General features: G+C 39.6%; 1 protein-coding gene and 1 long non-coding RNA gene across 3 annotated transcripts in view; one reads left to right on the forward strand and one right to left on the reverse strand.

Moving 5' to 3' along the window:
• pparab (peroxisome proliferator-activated receptor alpha b) overlaps positions 1-23753 on the reverse strand; it is a 49831-nt gene that overhangs the window by 16704 nt on the left and 9374 nt on the right. For both annotated transcript variants that reach the window (XM_082160704.1, XM_082160705.1), the window contains 3 exons: positions 12867-13112; positions 10275-10432; positions 73-211 (listed from right to left, as the gene is read on the reverse strand). In XM_082160704.1, coding sequence (XP_082016830.1) covers positions 73-211; positions 10275-10432; positions 12867-13074 — 505 coding nt within the window. In that variant the 5' untranslated portion in view covers positions 13075-13112. The remainder of the gene's footprint in view (positions 1-72; positions 212-10274; positions 10433-12866; positions 13113-23753) is intronic.
• Positions 13121-16232, forward strand: LOC309491313. The gene is made up of 3 exons (XR_014203018.1): positions 13121-13858; positions 14561-15459; positions 15515-16232. It is a non-coding gene; the product is annotated as an uncharacterized lncRNA (long non-coding RNA).

The raw sequence follows: 23753 nt of genomic DNA on the forward strand, positions 1-23753 counted from the left end.
ATTGGTTTCAATGAGATACCATGCATAAAATTAGGGCTGTGTGTGTTTGAGATGCAAGTTTGTCATACATACCATTGTGGGACATGCCCACCGACAGGCACTTCTGAAAGCGACAGTATTGGCACTTGTTTCGGTTCCTCTTTTGGATCTTACAGCGGCGTTCACACTTATCATACTCCAGTTTGAGGCGAATGGTCCGACGGAAGAAACCCTACAAAGTGGGAGAAACAGAAATCCAGTTTGATTTGAAGAAAAACACCAAATCACACATATTTTTAAAGGTCAGGTCATCGCTTGTTTTAAGCGTCTTGTCCTGTACTGTACACTTTAAAGACCACTCGTTCCATTTGAAGTTCACATCTCTCTATTAAAACGGCACAGAAAATTATGTACACAATCTAAACCAGGCGCTTCTCCAAATAGGCTGGCAGGACATTCGAAGGTTGTGTTTGTCCTCATTTGTCCTTGGATCCGTCGGGGTTTCCTCTCTTGGAAACACAGCTTCTGCCTTCCAGGCATAGTTACAGAGATTCAAAATAGGAATGAGGTTGATAATCCTACCCATGAGGATCACATCCTTAACATTAGGGGAGAACAGTATGATCATGATCATGATTTTTTTAATATATATATTAAATAACCATGTTGCAAATGACAATGAATATTGCTTTAACCCTTGTGTGGTGTTCGGGTCATTCTGACCCGGAGAGAATTTTTGTTTTACCCCAAAATACTAGTTAATGTTATCGCTTTGGACTGAAACTTAGTGACTTTATTCACAGATGGTATAACTACTTCTCAAATGTTTTTTGACAATTTTCTTACTTTTTTAGGGGGGATTTTGTCACCTTGTTACACTTGTGGTCTTCCCGGTCAAAAATGACCGGACTACAAGAAATTGCTTATAAATCACTTGTTATGCAATATTATCACCCAATATTGGATTCAATCTTTTTGTCAATTTGTTCTCTTTCAATTAGGACTGGTTTTATATTTCTATTTGCATCTGATTAATCGTAGGCCTCATTTATTTGACAGTAGGCATCTCATGTTTTGAGTAAAAAAAACATTATTTTAGAATAATTTTGGAAATTTTAAATAAAATCTGAAGAAAATTGGCACTGTTGATCACACTAGTCTACTTTAATATTTCACCAGGAATTTTGTTTTGAAAAACTTTTATTTTGTACAAAATGGCACATTGTCACACTTGTGGTCTTCCCGGTCAAAAATGACCGGCCTACAAAAAATTGCTTATAAATCACTCTTTATGCAATATTATCACCCAATATTGGATTCAATCTTTTTGTCAACTTGTTCTCTTTCAATTAGGACTGGTTTTATATTTATATTTGCATCTGATTAATTGTAGGCCTCATTTATTTGAGAGTAGGCATCTACATTTTTGAGTAAAAAAAAAAATATATTTTTGAATAATTTTGGAAAAATAAAATAAAATCTGAAGAAAATTGGCACTGTTGATCACACTAGTGTACTTTAATTTTTCACCAGGAATTTTGTTTTGAAAAACTTTTATTTTGTACAATATGGCACAGAGTTACACTTGTGGTGTCCCACTGGGCCTTTGAGGGCCATTGTGGGCCATTGTTTCAATGGGCCATTGAAAGTGAATGGGAGAGACCAATGCAAACAATCAATGGAACAACACAAAATAGGTATCATTTTAAAGCTTAGAATCTCAGCTTTTTAATGCATCTAATCACTTTGATCAACTCCTAACGAGAGCCGAGTTATCACTCTAAAACAGAGTGTACCACCTGCAGGCGCCACCTAGCTGCGAAATAAATAATCATAATATTTTTCAAAACTATTACCTTGATCAACTTAAAATAGGTGTCATTTGAAAGCTTAGAGTCTGAAATGTACAATGAATGTAGCCAATTTGATAAACTCCTAAGTAGTGCTGAGTTATTTGCTGATAAATAGAAAAAAACAAATTCATAATTTATAAACTACTTTTTTGTACTACATTCAGCAATATGTCAAATACATCATACAGCTCAGATAGTCCTGTGTCATATGTCATTTGAAAGGTCTCAATGAGTAGAATACAGCAAGCATAATTGTTTCAGGCTTTTTACTAAACTTGAGCGAGGTTTTTGTAAAAGAAGCCCTTCAAGAGACCATGTGTAAACCATATATGGATGATGGAATTTTAGACACATTTCAGCTCGTAACTTCATGAAACATGCTCCGATTGTGGAAAATGACACATCATTATTTACAGCAGATGCTTACAATTAAAATGAGTCCAAACTCAACATAATCCATCACACAGAACTAAATATATTCCTCATGGAGTTCTAACACAAAAAAGACCACAGACGCACAAGACTCACATAGCCAAGCAAGGTAGCTTAGACTTGGCCTTTTTACTCGTATATTCATGAAACATACATCGATCATGAAAAATGACACATAATTATTTACAGCAGGAGCTCACGATTAAAAAGAGCCCAAACTCAATATATTCCATCAACAAGATCTAAAGATATTCCTCATGGCGTTTTAACACAAAAAATACCACAGACGCACCTAGCCAAGTATATACTCATGAAGCTCTCACGTTTGGTTTTCGCTCATAACTTCACGAAGCATGCACAGATCGTAGAAAAATGTACATCATTATTTTCAGTAGACTATCACAATTAAAAAGAGCCCAAACTCAGCATAATCCATCACTCAGATCTAAAGATATTCCTAATGGAGTTGTAACACACGAACCCCCACAGGCGCTCACAGAGCCTTGAATATAGATGTAGCCTAGCACTTATGTTGCGTTTTAACTCATAACTCAATGAAGCATGCATAAATTGTGAAAAATGGCACATCATTATTTACATGAGATTGTTAAGATTAAAAAGAGCCCAAACTCACCATAATCCATCACATGCACATATGTGTACATAAACAATGAACATGCTCCTGAAAACTTTTCAGTCTCTCCCATTCACTTTCAATGGCCCATTGAAACAATGGCCCTCAATGGCCCAGTGGAACACCACAAGTGTAACTCTGTGCCATATTGTACAAAATAAAAGTTTTTCAAAACAAAATTCCTGGTGAAAAATTAAAGTAGACTAGTGTGATCAACAGTGCCAATTTTCTTCAGATTTTATTTAATATTTCCAAAATTATTCAAAAATAATGTTTTTTTTACTCAAAAAATGAGATGCCTACTGTCAAATAAATGAGGCCTACGATTAATCAGATGCAAATAGAAATATAAAACCAGTCCTAATTGAAAGAAAACAAGTTGACAAAAAGATTGAATCCAAAATTGGGTGATAATATTGCATAACAAGTAATTTATAAGCAATTTTTTGTAGGCCGGTCATTTTTGACCGGGAAGACCACAAGTGTGACAATGTGCCATTTTGTACAAAATAAAAGTTTTTCAAAACAAAATTCCTGGTGAAAAATTAAAGTAGACTAGTGTGATAAACAGTGCCAATTTTCTTCAGATTTTATTTAATATTTCCCAAATTATTCAAAAATAATGTTTTTTTTTACTCAAAAAATGAGATCCCTACTGTCAAATAAATTAGGCCTACGATTAATTAGATGCAAATAGAAATATAAAACCAGTCCTAATTGAAAGAGAACAAGTTGGCAAAAAGATTGAATCCAATATTGGGTGAAAATATAGTATAATGAGAGATTTATAAGCTATTTTTTATAGTCCGGTCATTTTTGACCGGGAAGATCCCGGGGGTTTTAGGGTTCTGAACACCACACAAGGGTTAATATAAAACTAAATTAAAATATAGTAAAGATAGCTGCACAAATACACTACAACGGTGGTGTATATCCGCGGTAACCACATAAAAGCACATTGCACTATTTATATCGTCACACCACATAATCCTAACTAACATTCATATTCCAAACAGGGCTGTCGCGATTCCTCGATTAAATTCCCCGATAAAATCCTCGATTGCAATTTACTCGTGTCTGCAAAATACCACGAATTCTACGGACGAGAATCCATGAACTGCATTATTAGACCGTTTTATAAGGCTGCATGATATATTTAAATCTTTTAAAAATCATAGTTTTGCATAGTACTTTTGTGAAATCACTAAAGGCCCTTTCACACCGGATGCGTAACGAAAAAGCGAAACGAAAAAGCGAATAGTTCGTGTCAAAACCATTCACATCAGCCGCGACGCGAATTTGCGACGTCTGTGACGTTCAGAGCTTCAACATTCCAAAACTTTCGTGCCGACAGCTGAGAAAACATGGACACTTCATCATCATCATCATCATCCAGTGAAGACGAGCTTTTCATTTTCTTTAAAAGACAGAAAAGAAGGTTTTGGGTGCACCCAATCTTACAGAACAGAGAGTCTGAAGGGGATTATGCTAATGTCCACTTTTAGTTTCCTTTTCCTCTCTCCTTTTCCTCACACAGGTGTCCCTGAGATTTTTCCACAGTTTTTTTGCGTCTTCAACTAAACACAGTGCGTTTTGTAATGTCACTACACATTACATGTAACACACGAAGTAACAAGTTAAAATCATTCGACTAGAAACTGTAGATATCACACAAAGAATGTATAGTGCACTAAAAGCAGCCCTAAATAGTCTCACTACATTTTGTTACATGTTCAAAGTAAACACACGGCCTCTATCTTTGACGATAATAATGTTAGCTTTCTATCCCAAATGTAGTTTAGCCTGCTAGCCTACACAGCACAGGACTATACAACGACTATAACTATCACACAACACACTCACAGTCGAGATAACCGAGTTGGTTGGCAATGCTACGCCACATATTGTCTTTCAAATCGTTGTCCTTGTAGTATGTGATTGGCTGAAGCCTTTTCTGTCGCCGCAAAAGTTGAAAAAAAACTGACATTGAAGCGAAAAAAAACTCGGTTAACAATAGGGTTTCCAACTGTCCCGAATTAGCCGGGACCTCCCGTATTTTGGGTCTAATTTATTTGTCCCGTACATGGGACCTCCCTTGTCCCGATTAAATAGACTGCTACACTGATCTAACCACTGACTGATACAACAGCAACACGACACTTGAGAATGATCACGACACTGCATCATCCAATCACAGCCCCCACACTCACCATACGAATAACAAACTCTAAATTGAGAATTATTCTTTTGGGACAAATTATTGTTTGATTTGCGAACAGAATCCTCTGCTGTCTGGTCGCTCCCGGTTCGATCCGAGATTCCGGACTCGCGCTAACGGCAAATCCCTTTCACTGTCCGGCCGGGTTTTGATTTCGGCAAATCAGTTTTGGTGAATTCAAACAACGTGATTATTGTTCATGAGTCCAACATCCAGCCACGCAAGAAAACATGAAGGGCCCTATCTTGCACCCAGCGCGATTGACTTTGTACACCGACGCATATATCATTCCTATTTTGCACCCGCACACAGCGGACTTTTCCCTCCACAGACGCACGCCGGTAAATTAGGGAATGAACTTGAGCTTCCGGGGGCGGTTCAGCGAAAAGAGGAGACGTGTTCCGGCGCAAACGTTCCCTGGTGCTATTTTGCAGTTTCAGAAAACAATTTCGTTGCGCATGTTATTCAGATGCTATTTTAAGGGCGCATGCTTGGCCATAATCAATGTAGCGTGTGCACAACGCACACATAATTTGCTTATCTCATCTACACACAGACGCAGCAGTTTTCATTTTTAGAAAACCATACATCATTGCAAGGAAAAATATTACCACACGAGGGAAATCATTGTTGTGTCCATGAAGATGTGAAAAAATAGGCATAAATCCAGCTTACACATTTACCCAAATTATTATACGCCTGTTTAACAGAAGCTAATTTGGGTGGGTTTCTCCATCCCCAATGTCACTTCTCTGTGTTTTACGGCCCTGACGAGAACATCGGTCTCCTCGGCTGTGAACCGCTCCTGGCGTGTGCCTGGAAAATCAGCCGTTATAATAGCATGCCTGCTCTTAAAGGGACGCTCTGATTGGTTTATTTCACGTTACGCCCAAACCACACCTATGAATAATGAAGCTACTTCAGACCAACCCATTTTAGATTTGCGTCGGGCGCAAGAGTCATTTATCCCGCCGGTATAATAGCAACAGCCCACAAAGTTACTTGCGTTTCACGCTTGATACTTGCGTTTCAGATCGTTAAAATAGGGCCCGAAATCTTCCTGAGGGAAAAGTATGTTTTTACTTTCTTTAATTTCTTTAAAATGTAGTGTATAATGTTACAAAAGCTTTCTATTTCAGATAAATGCTATTATTTTGAACTATGGTTTGTGTGTAATGTGACTTTTTTTGTGTGACCTTAAAACTCGTTTTAGAATTAAATTGTACATAAGTAAAACAAATGTGTTTATATCTGAGAAAATTGTAAACACATACGAACCTGAAATGACATATACTGTGTGATAAAGTACAAATATTTTGAGTGTCCCTTATTTTCCTGTAAAGGACCACGATTGTCCCGCATTTTTCTTTTCTGAAGTTGGCAACCCTAGTTAACAAACCCCATTTTGTGTTGCTTATAACGTTCATCTGGGGAAACAACGTGCATAATTTCTCCAGATTTGTAACGTAAATCACTTATAAACCCTCTGCAACACAGGAGAATACATCAATATATTTCGAAATATGCTAATTGTCTTAAAAATGTTTCCGGATTACTCGATTAATCGTCAAAATAATCAACCGATTGTAAAATGAATCATTAGTGACAGCCCTTTTTGAACATATTTGACGATTAACCTCTGCTGCAACGGCCAGCATCACCATTTGAAACCTTGATATCAAAGCTTTATTCTCCTCAGTCTCCCTGGAAATAACGAACAGGCCAGATCCGGATGTCGTAAATGCATCCAAAGCATGAAATCAAGCGGCTTGCACAATCTGGCAAAGCGATGAAGACGACCAGCGGGTTTGCCAGTGAGAGCAGAGACTCAAAGTGCAGGCTGGCAAGAAGGGAAGGGGTTGTAAAAACTAATGGATGTTGCTTCACACATATTGAGCCATTTTGTCCCTGGAAACACTGTTTCGAAAGGGAGATTATATGGAGAGATACCGAGGGAGATGCAGAGGAAGAGGAGGAGAGGTTGAGTCGAGGACAGAAACGCGGGAGGTGTTGGTCCCGCTGGAAGACGACGTGCTCCGGACCGCATGTTCCTCAACTGGCCAAATCACGGGCATCTAACATGACTGAGCAGATGTGGAGGCGCAGGGGAGAGAGTTATGAAATCAATAGTTATGGCTCTAAAATCTGATTCAATGAGCTAATGTTTGCTGTAAAGCACATCAAATACATTCTATATTAATATTAACATGCACCAATGCTACAACTTTCCGTCATAATCATTTGTTAACAAACAAGTATCCATTACTTCAGTGAGCTCTTTGTTTCTGCCTTAAATTTTTCGCTAACTGTGATTTGTATATGTACATTTCTGAAATACATAACTAAGACAGTTACCTCTGATCACAGATCACTCTAAAGTGTAAAGCTGCTTTGAAACGATGTGTATTGTGAAAGCGCTATACAAATAAATGTGAATTGAATTTAACACTAAGGACGATAACTATATCGGTAACGATAAAAAAAAATTCTAAATATAAAAGAATAGCAGAGTCCGCACCACAACTATAACGATATTGTTGAAATCACGTTTTTTTCCAGCTGATAAACGATAAAAACACTGACAGCCAATCAGAATCCACCTGACTTTAAAGAGTTTGAGCATTTAAAGTGACAGACGACAAAACTGCAGCGCGCTTATAATAATGATGTGGGCGCTAATATAGTTATCGATATAGTTATCATTCTTGGTGTGAACCTGAACGCGTCTTAAGAGTGCTTCATTATGAATATCTGAAAAGTTCTAGACAAGCGCATTTGAGGTATTTTTCTCTTTTTCTAAGCATCATTGCTGATGACATCATAGATCTGAATTCACACTAATGCCGTTTTGACATTTCAGACTTCAATTCTGAAGTTTTCGGAATCATTGATGCATCGGAGAATCATTTTATCAATGAATTTTATTACATTAATATGCAATGTAAATATGTGAGCCTCGATGACAAAACCAGTCACATGGGTCAATTTTTTGAATAAATTGAATTAAAAGTTGAATAAATAAGCTTTCCATTGATGTATGGTTTGTTAGGATAGGACAATATAAAACTATTTGAAAATCTGGAATCTGAGGGTGCAAAAAAAATCGAAACATTGAGAAAATCTCCTTTAAAGTTCTCCATTTATGTTCATGATTGTGCAGCATTCACTCACAAACATAAATGTTTTATATATTTACAGTAGGAAATTTACAAAATATCTTCATGGAACATGATCTTTACTTAATATCCTAATGATTTTTGGCATAAAAGAAAAATCTATAATTTTGACCCATACAATATATTGTTAGCTATTGCCAATAATGTGATCCAGGGTCACATATATACGTATAATTTTATTGTACTCTCTGGTCCAGAGTGTGAGTCTAATGAAATGCTCTTTACCTGGTGTACTGCTCTTACTCTACAGTGAGTATAAATAAGTATATAAGCCTGTATAAACGATACACACTGCATCATGACATCACACAGGCTTTATTTAACCCCTAGTAAAGCATGCTGACCTCTGCAGCTGTGTCCCTGTGTCCCGGCTCAAGCGGTCACATAACTTACACCGGACGGGGCGAGGACGCACCTGTTGCCCGTGTTTTAACATCAGGGTCAAGGCCAGAGCTTGACAGGCCCTACTGTAAGTCGGGTGACGAATGAATAAATAGCTTCCAGCGCTTCTTTGCGATCAGAGAGCATTGTGGGAGGAGAAGCAAGTTATGAAGCGAGGTGTCAAAATATACAGAACCATAAAGATGAGCATTATATGGAAATGTCATGAGAGATGCAGTGCAAGCATTAGTTATCGGTTTGATCAAAGTTCGTTAACGATGGCACTGTCAACTGATTTTTAATAATAATAATATTGATTTAATAATAATAATTAATGAATACACATTATTATTATTATTATTAATAGTGCTCAACTGATAAGTTGTTTTTTTAAAAGCTGATGCCGATATCTTAGAGAGCAGGGTGGCCGATATAAAGCCAATAAATTTATAATTAACATTTATGTATATATAAACATTTAAACATAAACATATAAACATTTAATATGTATAGAAAGAAAAACGAATCGGCCGACATCGATATATCGGCCGATACATTGGCGATATATCGGTCGGCCACTAATTATTAATGTATTATAGTATATTTATCCATTACTTGTTAAGTTTTGATTGATGTAGTTTAATGATTATTGAAAATAAAAAAGACTAAACAAAAAAACATACATTCTGCATAGTAGTTATCAGGTAAATATTGTGATAATATATGAAAACATCCTACTTTGACATCATTGATAAATAATTATAATTAAAAAATTTTTTTATATATTTTTTTACAATTATATATATATATATATATATATATAATAAAAAAATATATATAATAAAAAAAAAAATATATATATATATATATATATATATATATATATATATATATATAGAGCACATATTATTTGCAACAAACAACTGGCTCCAGTATTAGTATTAGTTTAGTTATTAGTTATAAAATTAAAATAACAACCGATTTCTGACAAAGAAATCAAATTTTTCTTCCCCCCCCAAAAAAAAATATTTAAAATACTTCAAAATGCTTTAATAAAAAAAAATAGGGTCTTTCTGGCCTTCATACAGCTCTTAGACATTAAAACACATATAAACACATCTGTGGTAAGAACACGTCCCATCATTTTTGTTGTTTTTCTGACAGCAGTATTATGACTAATGTGTCCTTTAGACACAGATCTGAGGGCAAAACATCCTCGATGACCTTTAGTGAGGCCGGTTTTCTGCTCAGAGCCAATCAGGAGAGTGTGTCCTGGGGCTCGAACAGGCCGTCAGTGCATGTGAGAGTAGTTATACAGAAAAACTTCAGTCGTATTGATGAACGAGGAAGCGCAGAGGATTGAGCAAAACAAAACTACAAAACATACTCTCAGCTAAGCTTACGCTACATCATACGTCATGCGTCGGGTCAGAGGTCACTCGTCCGCCGGAACAAGACACGCGTACGGCCGTCACCGGAAGCCAGTGATTATAGTTTATAAAGTTATAAATATGGATATTTTTCTTACAAAAACACATGGCTGCGCTTCAGAAGGCCTTTATTAACCCCTGGAGTAAATAATGGGTGCACACCGGTCTCACCTTGCAGCCTTCACATGCGTGAACTCCATAGTGGTATCCTGACGCGCGGTCCGAGCACACGCGGCACTCCAGGTTCAGAGAGGTGGAGGTGAACTCTTCTGGTCCCGCCGGGCCACCGTACACACATGACGACGGGCTGGACGCAGGAGTCAGGGCATCTACACGAGTGAGCAAACAAATGTGCACACTTAAAAGTGATCTAAATCACGACTAGAAAGTCAATCATTCAACAAAACAAGACAAGACAATACAAAAAACTAATTTGCACACTTGAAAATGATCTATAAGGGAATTAGAAAATCAATGTCATTCAATAGAATAGAATAAAAAATAGAATAATTTTTTTTTTTTATAAATAAAAATGGCAAAGAATACAATATATTACAATACAAAATCTATCTATATATCCGTCCCCATATACACAACCGAGTTTGGGCTAAGATTTTTAATGTTTATGAAAGTTGCATTTATTTGCTAAAAAAAAAAATCAGTAAAATCAGAAATATTGTGAAATATTATTACAATTTAAAATAAGTGTTTTCTGTGTGATTATATAGTAAAGTGTAATTTATTCCTGTGATCAAAGCTGAATTTTCAGCATCATTACTCCAGTCTTCAGTGTCACATGATCCCAATATGATGATTTGATGATCAAGAAACAATTCTGATTATTATTAAGTACATACATTATAAGTAAATACACACACATATACAAAGCTTTGCAGTGTAATACCAAAGAGAGTAGTGTGAAATTACTATTAGTCTTCTAATAATCACTAAAATACTTCAAAATCTTTACATTTGACAACATTTTATGACAAAACATTAAGCCAAAGCCACAAGTTTACCTCCTTGTGAGAAATCCAATTCACTGCTCTGACTTTCTGCTGCTTCATCATCACACATTTCCATGATGTCATTTCCTCATGTCTCATGTATGGTGTTTTAACCTCAACACTACAACACTACTCAACCACAACAGCAGGTTATGATTCTGAAAAACAAATCGTTTCTGCCCTTGAGGTTTAAATTTAGGAATGTGAAGTTTGTTCACAGAAATAATACGGATTCCATTGAGCTTCTAGAAGTCAAAACTAGGTCAGACATTCCAGAACCACAAGATTAACCAAAAACTGCAACACAAACGAGGTCTAAAGGTCAAACATGTCAAATGATTCTAGATAATTTGCACATACATAACATCTGATAAATCAGTGGAATATGCACTGAAAGCATTGAAGAAACACCTTCATTTCCTGTCTGACAGCATATGTGGTTATTATGCTGCATAATAACCACAACATTCTCTATGCAAGTACATGAAGGTAGAAACATGTTCAACTACTTTAAAACAATTTTTAACAAGCATTTTTTTGTTGTTTGCCAATAAATAAATAAAAATCGAAACATCCCATTATGAGATATGACGATGAAAAAACCCTTTCTTGATAATATTTCTTTCATATATCTTATGTTTTTATCATATTGGCAAATTGTTTCTCTTAATTTTTTTTCATAAGCATAAGTCTAACAAAATTGAAATGCTAACAATATGTTAGCAAAGCAATAACATCTGCATTTGCATTCTTATGTAGAGTAGTTCCTGGTTTTATTCTTTGCAAATCAGCTGCAAATGCAATGTAATGTAATGTAATTCAATGCAATGCAAAGTAATGTAATGTAATGTAATGTAATGTAATGCAATGTAATGTAATGTAATGTAATGTAATGTAATGTAATGTAATGTAATGTAATGCAATGTAATGTAATGTAATGAAAAGTAATGAAATGTAATGTAATTCAATGCAATGCAAAGTAATGTAATGTAATGTAATGTAATTCAATGCAATGCAAAGTAATGTAATGTAATTCAATGCAATGCAAAGTAATGTAATGTAATGCAATGCAATGTAATGTAATGTAATGTAATGTAATGTAATGTAATGTAATGTAATTCAATGCAATGCAAAGTAATGTAATGAAATGTAATTCAATGTAATGTAATGTAATGTAATGTAATGTAATTCAATGCAATGCAAAGTAATGTAATGTAATGTAATTCAATGCAATGCAAAGTAATGTAATGTAATTCAATGCAATGCAAAGTAATGTAATGTAATGCAATGCAAAGTAATGTAATGTAATTCAATGCAATGCAAAGTAATGTAATGTAATTCAATGCAATGCAAAGTAATGTAATGTAATGCAATGCAATGCAATGTAATGTAATGTAATGTAATGTAATGTAATGTAATGTAATTCAATGCAATGCAAAGTAATGTAATGAAATGTAATTCAATGTAATGTAATGTAATGTAATGTAATGTAATGTAATGTAATTCAATGCAATGCAAAGTAATGTAATGTAATGTAATTCAATGCAATGCAAAGTAATGTAATGTAATGTAATGTAATGTAATGTAATGTAATGTAATGCAATGCAATGCAATGCAAAGTCATGCAAAGTAATGCAATGTAATGTCATGCAATGCAATGCAACGTAATCCAACGCAGTGTAATGCAATTCAATTGCATGGAAAAGCGTCTTTTCTTAAAAAGTCAGAGTGTGTTTGAGTGGCAGCATCTGGGTACCTAACGCAGTGGAGCTCTCCGATCCGGAGCCCAGACCCGACGACTGGTTCTCGGTCACCTCGAAGCTGCTGAGAGCGTCTTCATCCATGGACTGAGAGATGTCCTGAAGGTCTCCCATTCCCCCGATGAAGTCCCTGCACAACGGGCTGTCCAGCACTGCGTCGTTCAGCGGCGACGGGGCGCTGTAGTGGTTCTCCATGTCTACCATGCTGGCGGACAGGGCCAGAGCGAGAATCACACATCAGCCTGGAGGAACCACATGGACATATTAAAGAAAATGTATTGTATTGTCAGATACTGTAACCGGAGCTTAATATACTTAATATAGTTTTTAAATTGTTTATAGATAGATATATAGTTTAATTTCAATAAATGAAAACGACTTTTGATAGTTTTTTTAGCAATAACAACACAGAATCACACCAGGGTTAGGGTTAATCACAGCTTAATCTCAACATAAATCACAGTCTCGTCTCATTTAATTAAGGTACAGCAAATAACAGCTTGTCAGACATTAGCCCTACTAAAAGCTTTACGTTGTCTGCAATATTTTTTTATCAGCAGTAATTATGGTTAAGTTCACCCTAAATAGCCTTATCTACACGTCTGTGTTGCGTCTGTCTGACACCGAGAGAAAATCAGAGAGCAAAACCAGGCCACAGGAGCCGCGAGCTCATAAGAGACTGTGCAGATACAGAGTGAATATCCTTGATGCGTTAAGCATTTACTCGCATGCCACTAATATAGGTCTGTTTTGAGGTCATGCAAGTTTCATGAACTTATGACACAAATGCAAGTGTTAATAGTTCATCTGAGGGCTAGATCACATGACTTCAGAGCGAGTTTATAAATAACAGGTTTCACATGAAATTACCATGAGTACTGAGAGTTTCTCTAAGCAATGAGATGAAATGGAGAGAAACTTGATTCTCCAGAGAGAGAAAAAAAACCCAGAATCTTCTCATCAAGTTAATTTGATCAATTAAATTTAAGTAAAGTTTAAAGGAACACTCCACCGTTTTTTGAAATAGGGCTTATTCACTTTCTTTCCTACATTTAGATAGGTGGGCAAATGCATTTTTGTCTCAGTGCATGCATTGTTTTAGTTTGACAGGGTCGGCGCTAGCTTAGCTTAGCACAATGAATGGAATCCTTTGTTGCCAGCTAGCATGTCCTGAGTAAAAGTGATATAAAAAATTTAAAAAACCCACCTAATTACTTCTTGTGGCCTGCGTATTCACAACAAGTACAAATAGTGATGCAGATTAACACTAGGCGATTTCCTAGGCAGATATTGACTTATATATTAAGGACTATATTAGGGGGATGCACAGGCGAAGCACTGCTACTTGGGCGTGATATCTCTGCGCCCAAGTAGCAGTGCTTCACCCTAATATAGTCCCAAGTCAATATCTGCATAGGAAATCGCCTAGTGTTAATCTGCATCGCTATTTGTACTTGTTGTGAATACGCAGGCCACAAGAAGTAATTAGGTGGGTTTTTTTTATTTTTTATATCACTTTTACTCAGAACATGCTAGCTGGCAACAAAGGATTCCATTCATTATGCTAAGCTAAGCTAGCGCCGATCCTGTCAAACTAAAACAATGCATGCACTGAGACAAAAATGCATTTGCCCACCTATCTAAATGTAGGAAAGAAGGTGAATAAGCCCTATTTCAAAAAACGGTGGAGTGTTCCTTTAAGTATATTTTCCAAGTATACTTTATGTAGCATGTATACTAAATTCAATGTACTAGAAGTATACCTGTGTACTACTTCAATACTACTTGGGACTAAATTGGCCCACTTTTTAGTTTATAAAAGTATACTTTTAAGTACACAAACATTTTTCAAAAATGTTTTTCTTTTGTATTGCAACGATACTCTGAACTATGTTACTATAAACCATAAACATGTACGTTTATTAGAAAGTATGTAAAACATATGCTGGAGAGTACTACCTCAAAGAAGCCAATATGTACGAAAAACAGTATTTAACTGGGAACTTTCAGTATCAACTTTTGTTAAACTTTTAATAAATTGGTGTTAACTTGTGTTTTAATGATTTAAAACTAATTAGACACACTTTTTGATTACTAAATGTTCATTTAAACATTCAAATTGAATTCAGAAAAAAAAAAATGGAATTGGGATGCAATTTAGGAAAACATCAAACTGATTTCATACGGCCCTAATTCACATGTAATAGATGAAGAAACATTCTTTCCATACTGTAGTTACATATAATCAAGGTAAGTGAAAACAACCTGTCACTCACTAAGCCACGCCTTAACAACCAATTCTATTTTGGGGAACAAAGATTTTGTTCAAAATGGAGTGCTTGCTTTTTAAAATTAAAAACTCAATATGCAAACGGTAGCATGCAAAACTGTGATTTATATTAAAAATGTGAAAATATTTTGCAGCACTCAATCAAGTACAGACTTTAACAATTAACCATAGAAATGGTAAAAAAAAAAAATATGTCAATAGAAAAGATAACTTATATTTTTAAGGGATAAATATTCGGTTTATGATGGAGTTTGGGGACCTTTCAGATCGTTCTTAAAAAGTGGTGGAGCTGGAAAGGTGTTAATAGAAGACTAAGAAAAGAGGTGTTATTGAATATCAGTGTAAAATACTGAGAAGCAAATGTTTTGTGTGTGTGTGTTGTTGTTTTCTGTGTTACATGGAAATGTATTTGTATGTGTTTAGTTCAAATGTAATAAAAAAGTTAAAAAAATAAAACAATTGACCATTTTTTTCTATTTATACTCTTAAACCACAGAGGGCTTGAACACCAATTAAATGACAATGTAAAAAATGACCAGGCGACAAATCAGCTGCAGTAGAATAAATACTTCGCCGCTTCACGATTATGTAAGACTCGTGCGATTAAACAAAGGTCCTGTATGTAATGCGAGCTTGTTGAATGTGTGCGGCTCCATGTTTAACACCTACTCGCTCCGCCAGGAGGACACACTGTTCCCTGTTCACTCGTCTCAGCCGGACACACACCGAGAGAGCAGCCAGTGGTCACAGTCACAGACCTCGGGCCAAACGCCAGGGCATTTCCAACACTCCACCAGAAGTACATGTGTACGGTATTTATCAGGCTGGACAGTACAACCATATGGCATGTACAGGTTTCCAGGGGCAGCGATTTACATTCTAGATCAGTGGACACGGCCAAAACATCTCTGTCACTTATTTTTCTCAATAGAATTTTTTTTATTTTTTTATTTTTTTTTTTAAGTCCACTTAAATTAATTCGAGTTTTGGCTTGGATAATTAACCGAAACGTAAGCTCCTCCTTGTGCCAATTCTGGAATCCACCGAAAGCTTTGGAAAATGGAAAATAAGTTATTTAGTAGTAGTAGTAGTAGCTTTATTGGTCACTAGTCACAGGTACCAGCGAAATTCCGCCATCAACCTGTCCATACAAACATACATACAATATGACAAGGGGGAAGACAGGACAGGAAGACAGAGCATTGAGGAAAAAAATACAGCATAACATGAGGAGAGGTGAGGAGGAAAAAAAAGGCAACCCCCAGACTATGCTCCTGTAAGGAGTACAGTTTGGGAACAGTAAAAAAACACCTCAGCAACATTAGCACATAATCAGTACACAACATGAACACACAAGACTTGCAACAGGGGAGGGGAGTGGGGGGTGGAGGTAACCCAGCACAGGCAAGCAGCCATCCGGTCCTGCAGCCATTTTCGGCGCTGGTCAGACCCGCCTGTCAGACTGGGGGTACAAAGCGTCGAAGGCGAGGGATGGGGGTTGGGGGAGGGTGATTGCATATCTGTGTATATGTAAGAGTCCGTGTATGTGTAGGCCTCGAGAGTCGCTACGCCTGACATCCTAATCTAGGTGCTTCAGTCCGCAGGATGTCATAGCGATACACAGCAGTTGCCATGGAGTCAACCTTGATCAGGTCCCAGACAGAGTCAACAATCAGCAGGTGTCAGTGGGGAGTGGGGGAAGGAAGGCAAGAGCGTCTCGCTGCAGTGCTCTCTCCAGAGGGAGTTGTTGTTGCAGCAGCAGCCTCGGCCAAGGCCAGTGCTGGTAGAGGGGGGCCGAAGCAGATAAGATTGGGGTTGTTTGGTCTTGGGACGAGTAGCCGCATTCCAATTTACACAGCTCCTGGTCCATTTGGGTCTCCGAAACGATCCATTTGCCTTTGCAAAGCTGTAAGCTTCTCCAAGATGTTATCAATATTTTGGGTAATAGTCACCAAAGTCATAGTCTGAGTGCTGACAGCTCTGCCCACTGCTTCAATCATGACGGGCAGCCTTGTGGGGTTTTGGACAGCTGTCACCGTCTTCTTAATTCCTCGATAAACCAGGGCAATGCCTAATCCAAACAGCAGAAAACCTGTTATCATGGTTCCGAAAAGGTAGATATCTTCAATGTCCTCCACGGAAAGAGCCGCCAGACACACGACCCGCCACCTCTCCCACGCGTCCATCGTGTAGCCAGCTGCGAACGTTCTGGCAGGGCAGTCAGGTTCCCCCGAACCCAAGCTTCTCGTCGAGAAGATGGTGTCAATTGCGTTGAGAGACCAGTTGATCAAATCCATAATTTCTTAGTTTGGAGAGCAGTGCGGAGAGAGTCTCTCAAAGTACAAGACAGTAGACTAGACGAGACGAGAGGAGCAAAGCAGGGGAGATAAGGGAGAGGAAGGGAAGAAAATGCGACCGCCTTCGTTGAGAGCCAAAGAGAAAGTGTTGAGTATTGACTTTATGTTGAGTCAATACTGTCAAGTCAAATTTATTTATATAGTGCTTTTCACAATACACATCGTTTCAAACTAGCTTTACAGAAAATCATGATGTTAATGTTCATTATATCTTCATATTTCTTAATATCTCTTATAGTTGCATTTAGCAGATTAGAGCTGGACAATAATATTGTTTACATTTTGCAACGATACAAGCAATACTGAGATACATACTTTATATACTGTATGTGTGCGGATAACGTTCTTCTTATACATTCTTATATATCCAACTTTGTATCAGATTTTTTTTTTTCTATGAAATTATTGTACTATATTTTAGTTCGTTAATGTTTTTTGTTTAATATTTTGTATTTTTTAGGGGATTTTTTTTTGTACTGAATTGTATTTATGCTGTAGTTATAATCCATTTATTCACTTTTTGAGCATGGACCTGAAAACTAAATTTCCAACTTAAATCTTAAGATTAAGCTTAAAACTTAAACTTAAACTAAACTTAAGTTTAAAATCTTAAACTTTTAACTTAAACCACAGACTTAAGTTTCTTTTTGAAAGATGACACTTTTTAAAGTCTCTTTTTACTAGTCTCTATTTAAAGATGACACTTGACATAAAAAAAGTTATAAAATTTTACATTTATTGTTATGAGAAATGCAGAAAAATATCATTTCAAATTTTTATATGAAAATGTGTTTTCCAAAACACGTTTTATTCTAAAACTGTGAGAAAATCAAAGCCCTAAATCTAAATAAGCTGTGTACCAAATTTAAGGTTAATATTAAAAAAAATACCCCTCCTTGAACTGCCACCTTATCGTGGTGGAGGGGTTTGAGTACCCGAACGACCCTAGGAGCTATGTTGTCTGGGGCTATATGCCCCTGGTAGGGTCTCCCAAGGCAAACAGGTCCTAGGTGACGGGTCAGACTAAGAGCGGTTCAAAAACTCTTATGATGCCGACAAAATCGAGGACCGTGACGTCGCCCGGCATGGCGCAGCCGGGGCCCCACCCTGGAGCCAGGCCCAGGGTTGGGGCTCGTATGCGAGCGCCTGGTGGTCGGGCCTCCCCCCATGGGGTCCGGCCGGGCTCAGCCCGAAGGAGCGACGTGGGGCCACCCTCCCGTGGACCCACCACCTGCAGGAGGGACCGTAAGGGGCCGGTGCAAAGTGGATCGGGCGGCAGTCGAAGGCGGGGGCCTAGACAACCCGATCCCTGGACGCGGAATCTAGCTCTGGGGACATGGAACGTCACCTCTCTGGCGGGGAAGGAGCCTGAGATTGTGCGTGAGGTTCAGAGATTCCGACTAGAGATAGTTGGGATCACCTCTACGCACAGCTTGGGCTCTGGAACCACACTCCTCGAGAGAGGATGGACTCTTCACCACTCTGGAGTTGCCCATGGTGAGAGGCGGCGGGCTGGTGTGGGTTTGCTTATAGCCCCCCAGCTCAGCCGCCATGTGTTGGAGTTCACCCCGGTGAACGAGAGGGTCGCTTCCCTGCGCCTTCGGGTCGGGTATAGGTCTCTCACTGTCGTTTGTGCCTACGGGCCAAACGGCAGTGCAGAGTACCCGGCCTTCTTGGAGTCTCTGGAAGGGGTGCTGGAAAGTGCTCCGACTGGGGACTCCGTCGTTCTACTGGGGGACTTCAACGCCCACGTGGGCAGCGACAGTGACACCTGGAGGGGCGTGATTGGGAGGAACGGCCCCCCTGATCTGAACCCGAGTGGTGTTCTGTTATTGGACACCTGTGCTAGTTACAGCTTGTCCATAACAAACACCATGTTCAAGCATAAGGGTGTCCATCAGTGCACATGGCACCAGGACACCCTAGGCCGGAAGTCAATGATCGACTTTGTGGTTGTTTCATCTGACCTCCGGCCGTATGTCTTGGACACTCGGGTGAAGAGAGGGGCGGAGCTGTCAACTGATCACCACCTGGTGGTGAGTTGGATCCGATGGTGGGGGAGGAAGCTGGACAGACTCGGCAGACCCAAACGTACTGTGAGGGTCTGTTGGGAACGTTTGGCCGAATCCCCTGTCAGAGAGATCTTCAACTCCCACCTCCGACAGAGCTTCGACCAGATCCCGAGGGAGTCTGGAGATATTGAGTCAGAGTGGACCATGTTCTCCACCTCCATTGCCAACGCGGCCACTCGGAGCTGTGGCCGTAAGGTCTCCGGTGCCTGTCGAGGCGGCAATCCCCGAACCCGGTGGTGGACACCGGAAGTAAGGGATGCCGTCAAGCTGAAGAAGGAGTCCTATCGGTCCTGGTTGGCTTGTGGGACTCCTGAGGCAGCTGACGGGTACCGACGGGCCAAGCGGACTGCAGCCCGGGTGGTTGGGGAGGCAAAAACTCGGGCCTGGGAGGAGTTCGGTGAGGCCATGGAGAAGGACTATCGGTCGGCCTCGAAGAGATTCTGGCAAACCGTCCGGCGCCTCAGGAGGGGGAAGCAGTGCCCTACCAACGCTGTTTACAGTGGAGGTGGGCAGCTGTTGACCTCGACTGGGGATATCACCGGACGGTGGAAGGAATACTTCGAGGATCTCCTCAATCCCGCCGTCACGTCTTCCATTGAGGAAGCAGAGGCTGAGAACTCGGAGGCGGACTCGTCCATCACCCAAGCTGAAGTCACCGAGGTAGTCAAGAAACTCCTCGGTGGCAAGGCACCGGGGGTGGATGAGATCCGCCCTGAGTACCTCAAGTCTCTGGATGTTGTGGGGCTGTCTTGGCTGACACGCCTCTGCAGCATCGCGTGGCGGTCGGGGACAGTACCTTTGGACTGGCAGACCGGGGTGGTGGTCCCTCTTTTTAAGAAGGGGGACCGGAGGGTGTGCTCCAACTATAGAGGGATCACACTTCTCAGCCTCCCCAGGAAAGTCTATTCCAGGGTACTGGAGAGGAGAATCCGGCCGATAGTAGAACCTCGGACTCAGGAGGAACAGTGTGGTTTTCGTCCTGGTCGTGGAACACTGGACCAGCTCTATACCCTCTACAGGGTGCTGGAGGGTTCATGGGAGTTTGCCCAACCAATCCACATGTGCTTTGTGGATTTGGAGAAGGCATTCGACTGTGTCCCTCGCGGCATCTTGTGGAGGGTGCTCTGGGAGTATGGGGTTCGGGGCCCTTTGCTAAGGGATACCCGGTCCCTGTACGACCGGAGCAGGAGCTTGGTTCGCATTTTCATCTCTGCTCTTTGCGGATGATGTTGTCGTGTTGGCCCCATCAGACCAGGACCTTCAGCATGCACTGGGACGGTTTGCAGCCGAGTGTGAAGCGGCTGGGATGAGAATCAGCACCTCCAAATCCGAGGCCATGGTTCTCAGTCGGAAAAGGGTGGTTTGCCCGCTTCAGGTTGGTGGAGAGTTCCTGCCTCAAGTGGAGGAGTTCAAGTATCTTGGGGTCTTGTTCACGAGTGAGGGAAGGATGGAACGGGAGATTGACAGACGGATCGGTGCAGCTTCTGCAGTAATGCGGTCGCTGTACCGGTCTGTCGTGGTGAAGAAGGAGCTGAGCCGTAAGGCGAAGCTCTCAATTTACCGGTCAATCTACGTTCCTACTCTCACCTATGGTCATGAGCTGTGGGTTATGACCGAAAGGACAAGATCCCGGATACAGGCGGCCGAAATGAGCTTTCTCCGCAGGGTGGCTGGGCGATCCCTTAGAGATAGGGTGAGAAGCTCAGTCACTCGGGAGGAGCTCAGAGTAGAGCCGCTGCTCCTCCACATCGAGAGGGGCCAGCTGAGGTGGCTCGGGCATCTTTTCCAGATGCCTCCTGGACGCCTTCCCGGGAAGGTGTTCCGGGCATGTCCCACCGGGAGGAGACCCCGGGGAAGACCTAGGACACGCTGGAGGGACTATGTCTCCCGGCTGGCCTGGGAACGCCTCGGTGTCCCCCCGGAAGAGCTGGAGGAAGTGTCTAGGGAGAGGGAAGTCTGGGCATCCCTGCTTAGACTGCTGCCCCCGCGACCCGGCCCCGGATAAGCGGAAGAAGATGGATGGATGGATGGATGGATAAAAAAAAGATAAAAAAAAAGCTTTCAGTAAGATTTTGTTTGGGCGCAGTACCAAACGCTTCCACTAGATGAAATTCGCACATATATCAAGATTGCAATTTGCATATGTGTGAATACTTTGCAACCACCCAAGTCTAGAGTAACAGTATACACTGACTGAACTCTTTTATTTCCCAAGATCAAAGACATATCATGTTTTTAATTATATTACCTTTTTAAGTAGCAAAAAACTGATGCTTTACTGAGCAAACACAATATAATTAACAACAAATTAAGTTCATCATAAGGTTAGAGCTAAGACCAACAAATATGAGGAGTAATGGATTAGTTATTAGCTTCAGGACAGAGTCTTGGACGGCCAAGGACGATCTTAGTGAATCAATGACAACTCCTGCAACAGCATTATAATAAGAGTGGATTAAAACCGAGATATAGGGCGGCCCGGACAGAAACACTACACGCACTTACAGTCTGTTTGAATGAAGTGTCCCCCTGAAAGTCATCAATGCATGAAATCTATCATGACGTCTATCAAAGATAGGCATCGCTAGCTAAATATATCAGCAAAACAATAAAAAATACAAAACAACTGAGCTCAATCCCACTAGAATTTGAGTCAGAACAGCATGTGCAAAACCACAACAAAACCCCACCTTCCTCTTGAGTTTATACATGTGATCTGATGTTTGTGTGTCTTTACACATGGAAAGTACTCATAGTCCAGCAGGGCTCAGTGGCAAATGCTTCACGCGCCTGGTGTACGTGTCTTGTTTCAAGTTGCAATTCAACACACAACATGACCTAAATTGTGGGTTGGGGGTGGATGAGGGGCCAACGCAACAAAACCAGACACCAAAACCCGGTGACATCAGGATGGCACACTTCTCACGGTAACATTATCACGGTAACATTAAGGCCGCAGGACATCAGCGTGTGTGAGCGAAACAATCTGAAAGCCACAAGTCATTCTTTAACAGTTTAAAAGTGCTTTAATGACTGGGAAAGTTCTTTCATTTGAGTGGAATCCGGTCAGTTGAAATGACTAAACAGCTCTTAATCTGGTTGTGGTCAGTGACGGATCAGTGCACGTTCAGGATTCGACTCCAAGGACAATAAGTCGGCCATGAAAGTAAAAAAAAAAAAAACTAAAATAAGCTGAAAATACAAAAAAAGACATAAAAAGAAGCTAAATTTAAAACTATAGCAACCCTGCTTTGCATAAAAGCATTCGTCAAATATGTAATATGTATTTAAATGTCTAAAGGCCTATTTTTACATAAAACTTGGTGTGACACATCTTGATATATTTAGCTATATTTGGACGTCAACATCAAAATAGGCATTATGCTCTAAAGTTGGGGTGTCGGAAAACATCCTTGTTCAGGAAACTAAACAGTTTACCTGACCACTTTTACTATGAACTTAAAAAACACTCAAACTATGAGAATGGGCCAAAAGATGTACGTTTTAATGTGTATTGCTTAAAGCAATGGTGCTCTACACAGGGTGAATTCAAAGACACATCTTTACCAAGCAAAGCACGCTAATTAAAAATATCAAAACTAAATCTGCTAAGATTTGAAAAGGAAAAAAGATTCATAGACTTTCCAAAACGACCCAAAACACACAAAAAAACGACACTATACCTAAAAATTACATATCAGCAAAAGTACTGTACATATCAGTAAGTACTGGTCAGTTCATCTCCAAATACAACAAATTCCCCTCTACAACAACTTGCAATCTACACATATGGGGAAAATAATATTAGCCAGTAATACATTTTCATGACTCAATCAAATACTGTTAAATAAATCAACTCGAACACTTGCCCTGGGTAGGCTATACATCACATTACAGGTGGACTCAAGACATTCACCTGTTATCCACTTTAACCTGAAGAACAACAAACCAAATCAATGAATTAGCCTACAGGAAAGCTTGTCAAGAAATAAATAGTGAAGAAGTGAAAACATAAATCTCAAGGGAAAAATATTGCGCATTACTCTTTTGTCTCTTTTAACTTTTAAGCAACCGCCCAGTATCCACCCAGCAACCGCACAGCATCCACCCAGCATTCACCCAGCAACCACCCAGCATCCACCCAGCATCCACCCAGCATTCACC

The sequence above is a fragment of the Leuciscus leuciscus genome, assembly GCF_965113295.1.
Source record: "Leuciscus leuciscus genome assembly, chromosome: 25".
In the NCBI taxonomy this organism is placed as follows: Eukaryota; Metazoa; Chordata; class Actinopteri; order Cypriniformes; family Leuciscidae; genus Leuciscus; species Leuciscus leuciscus.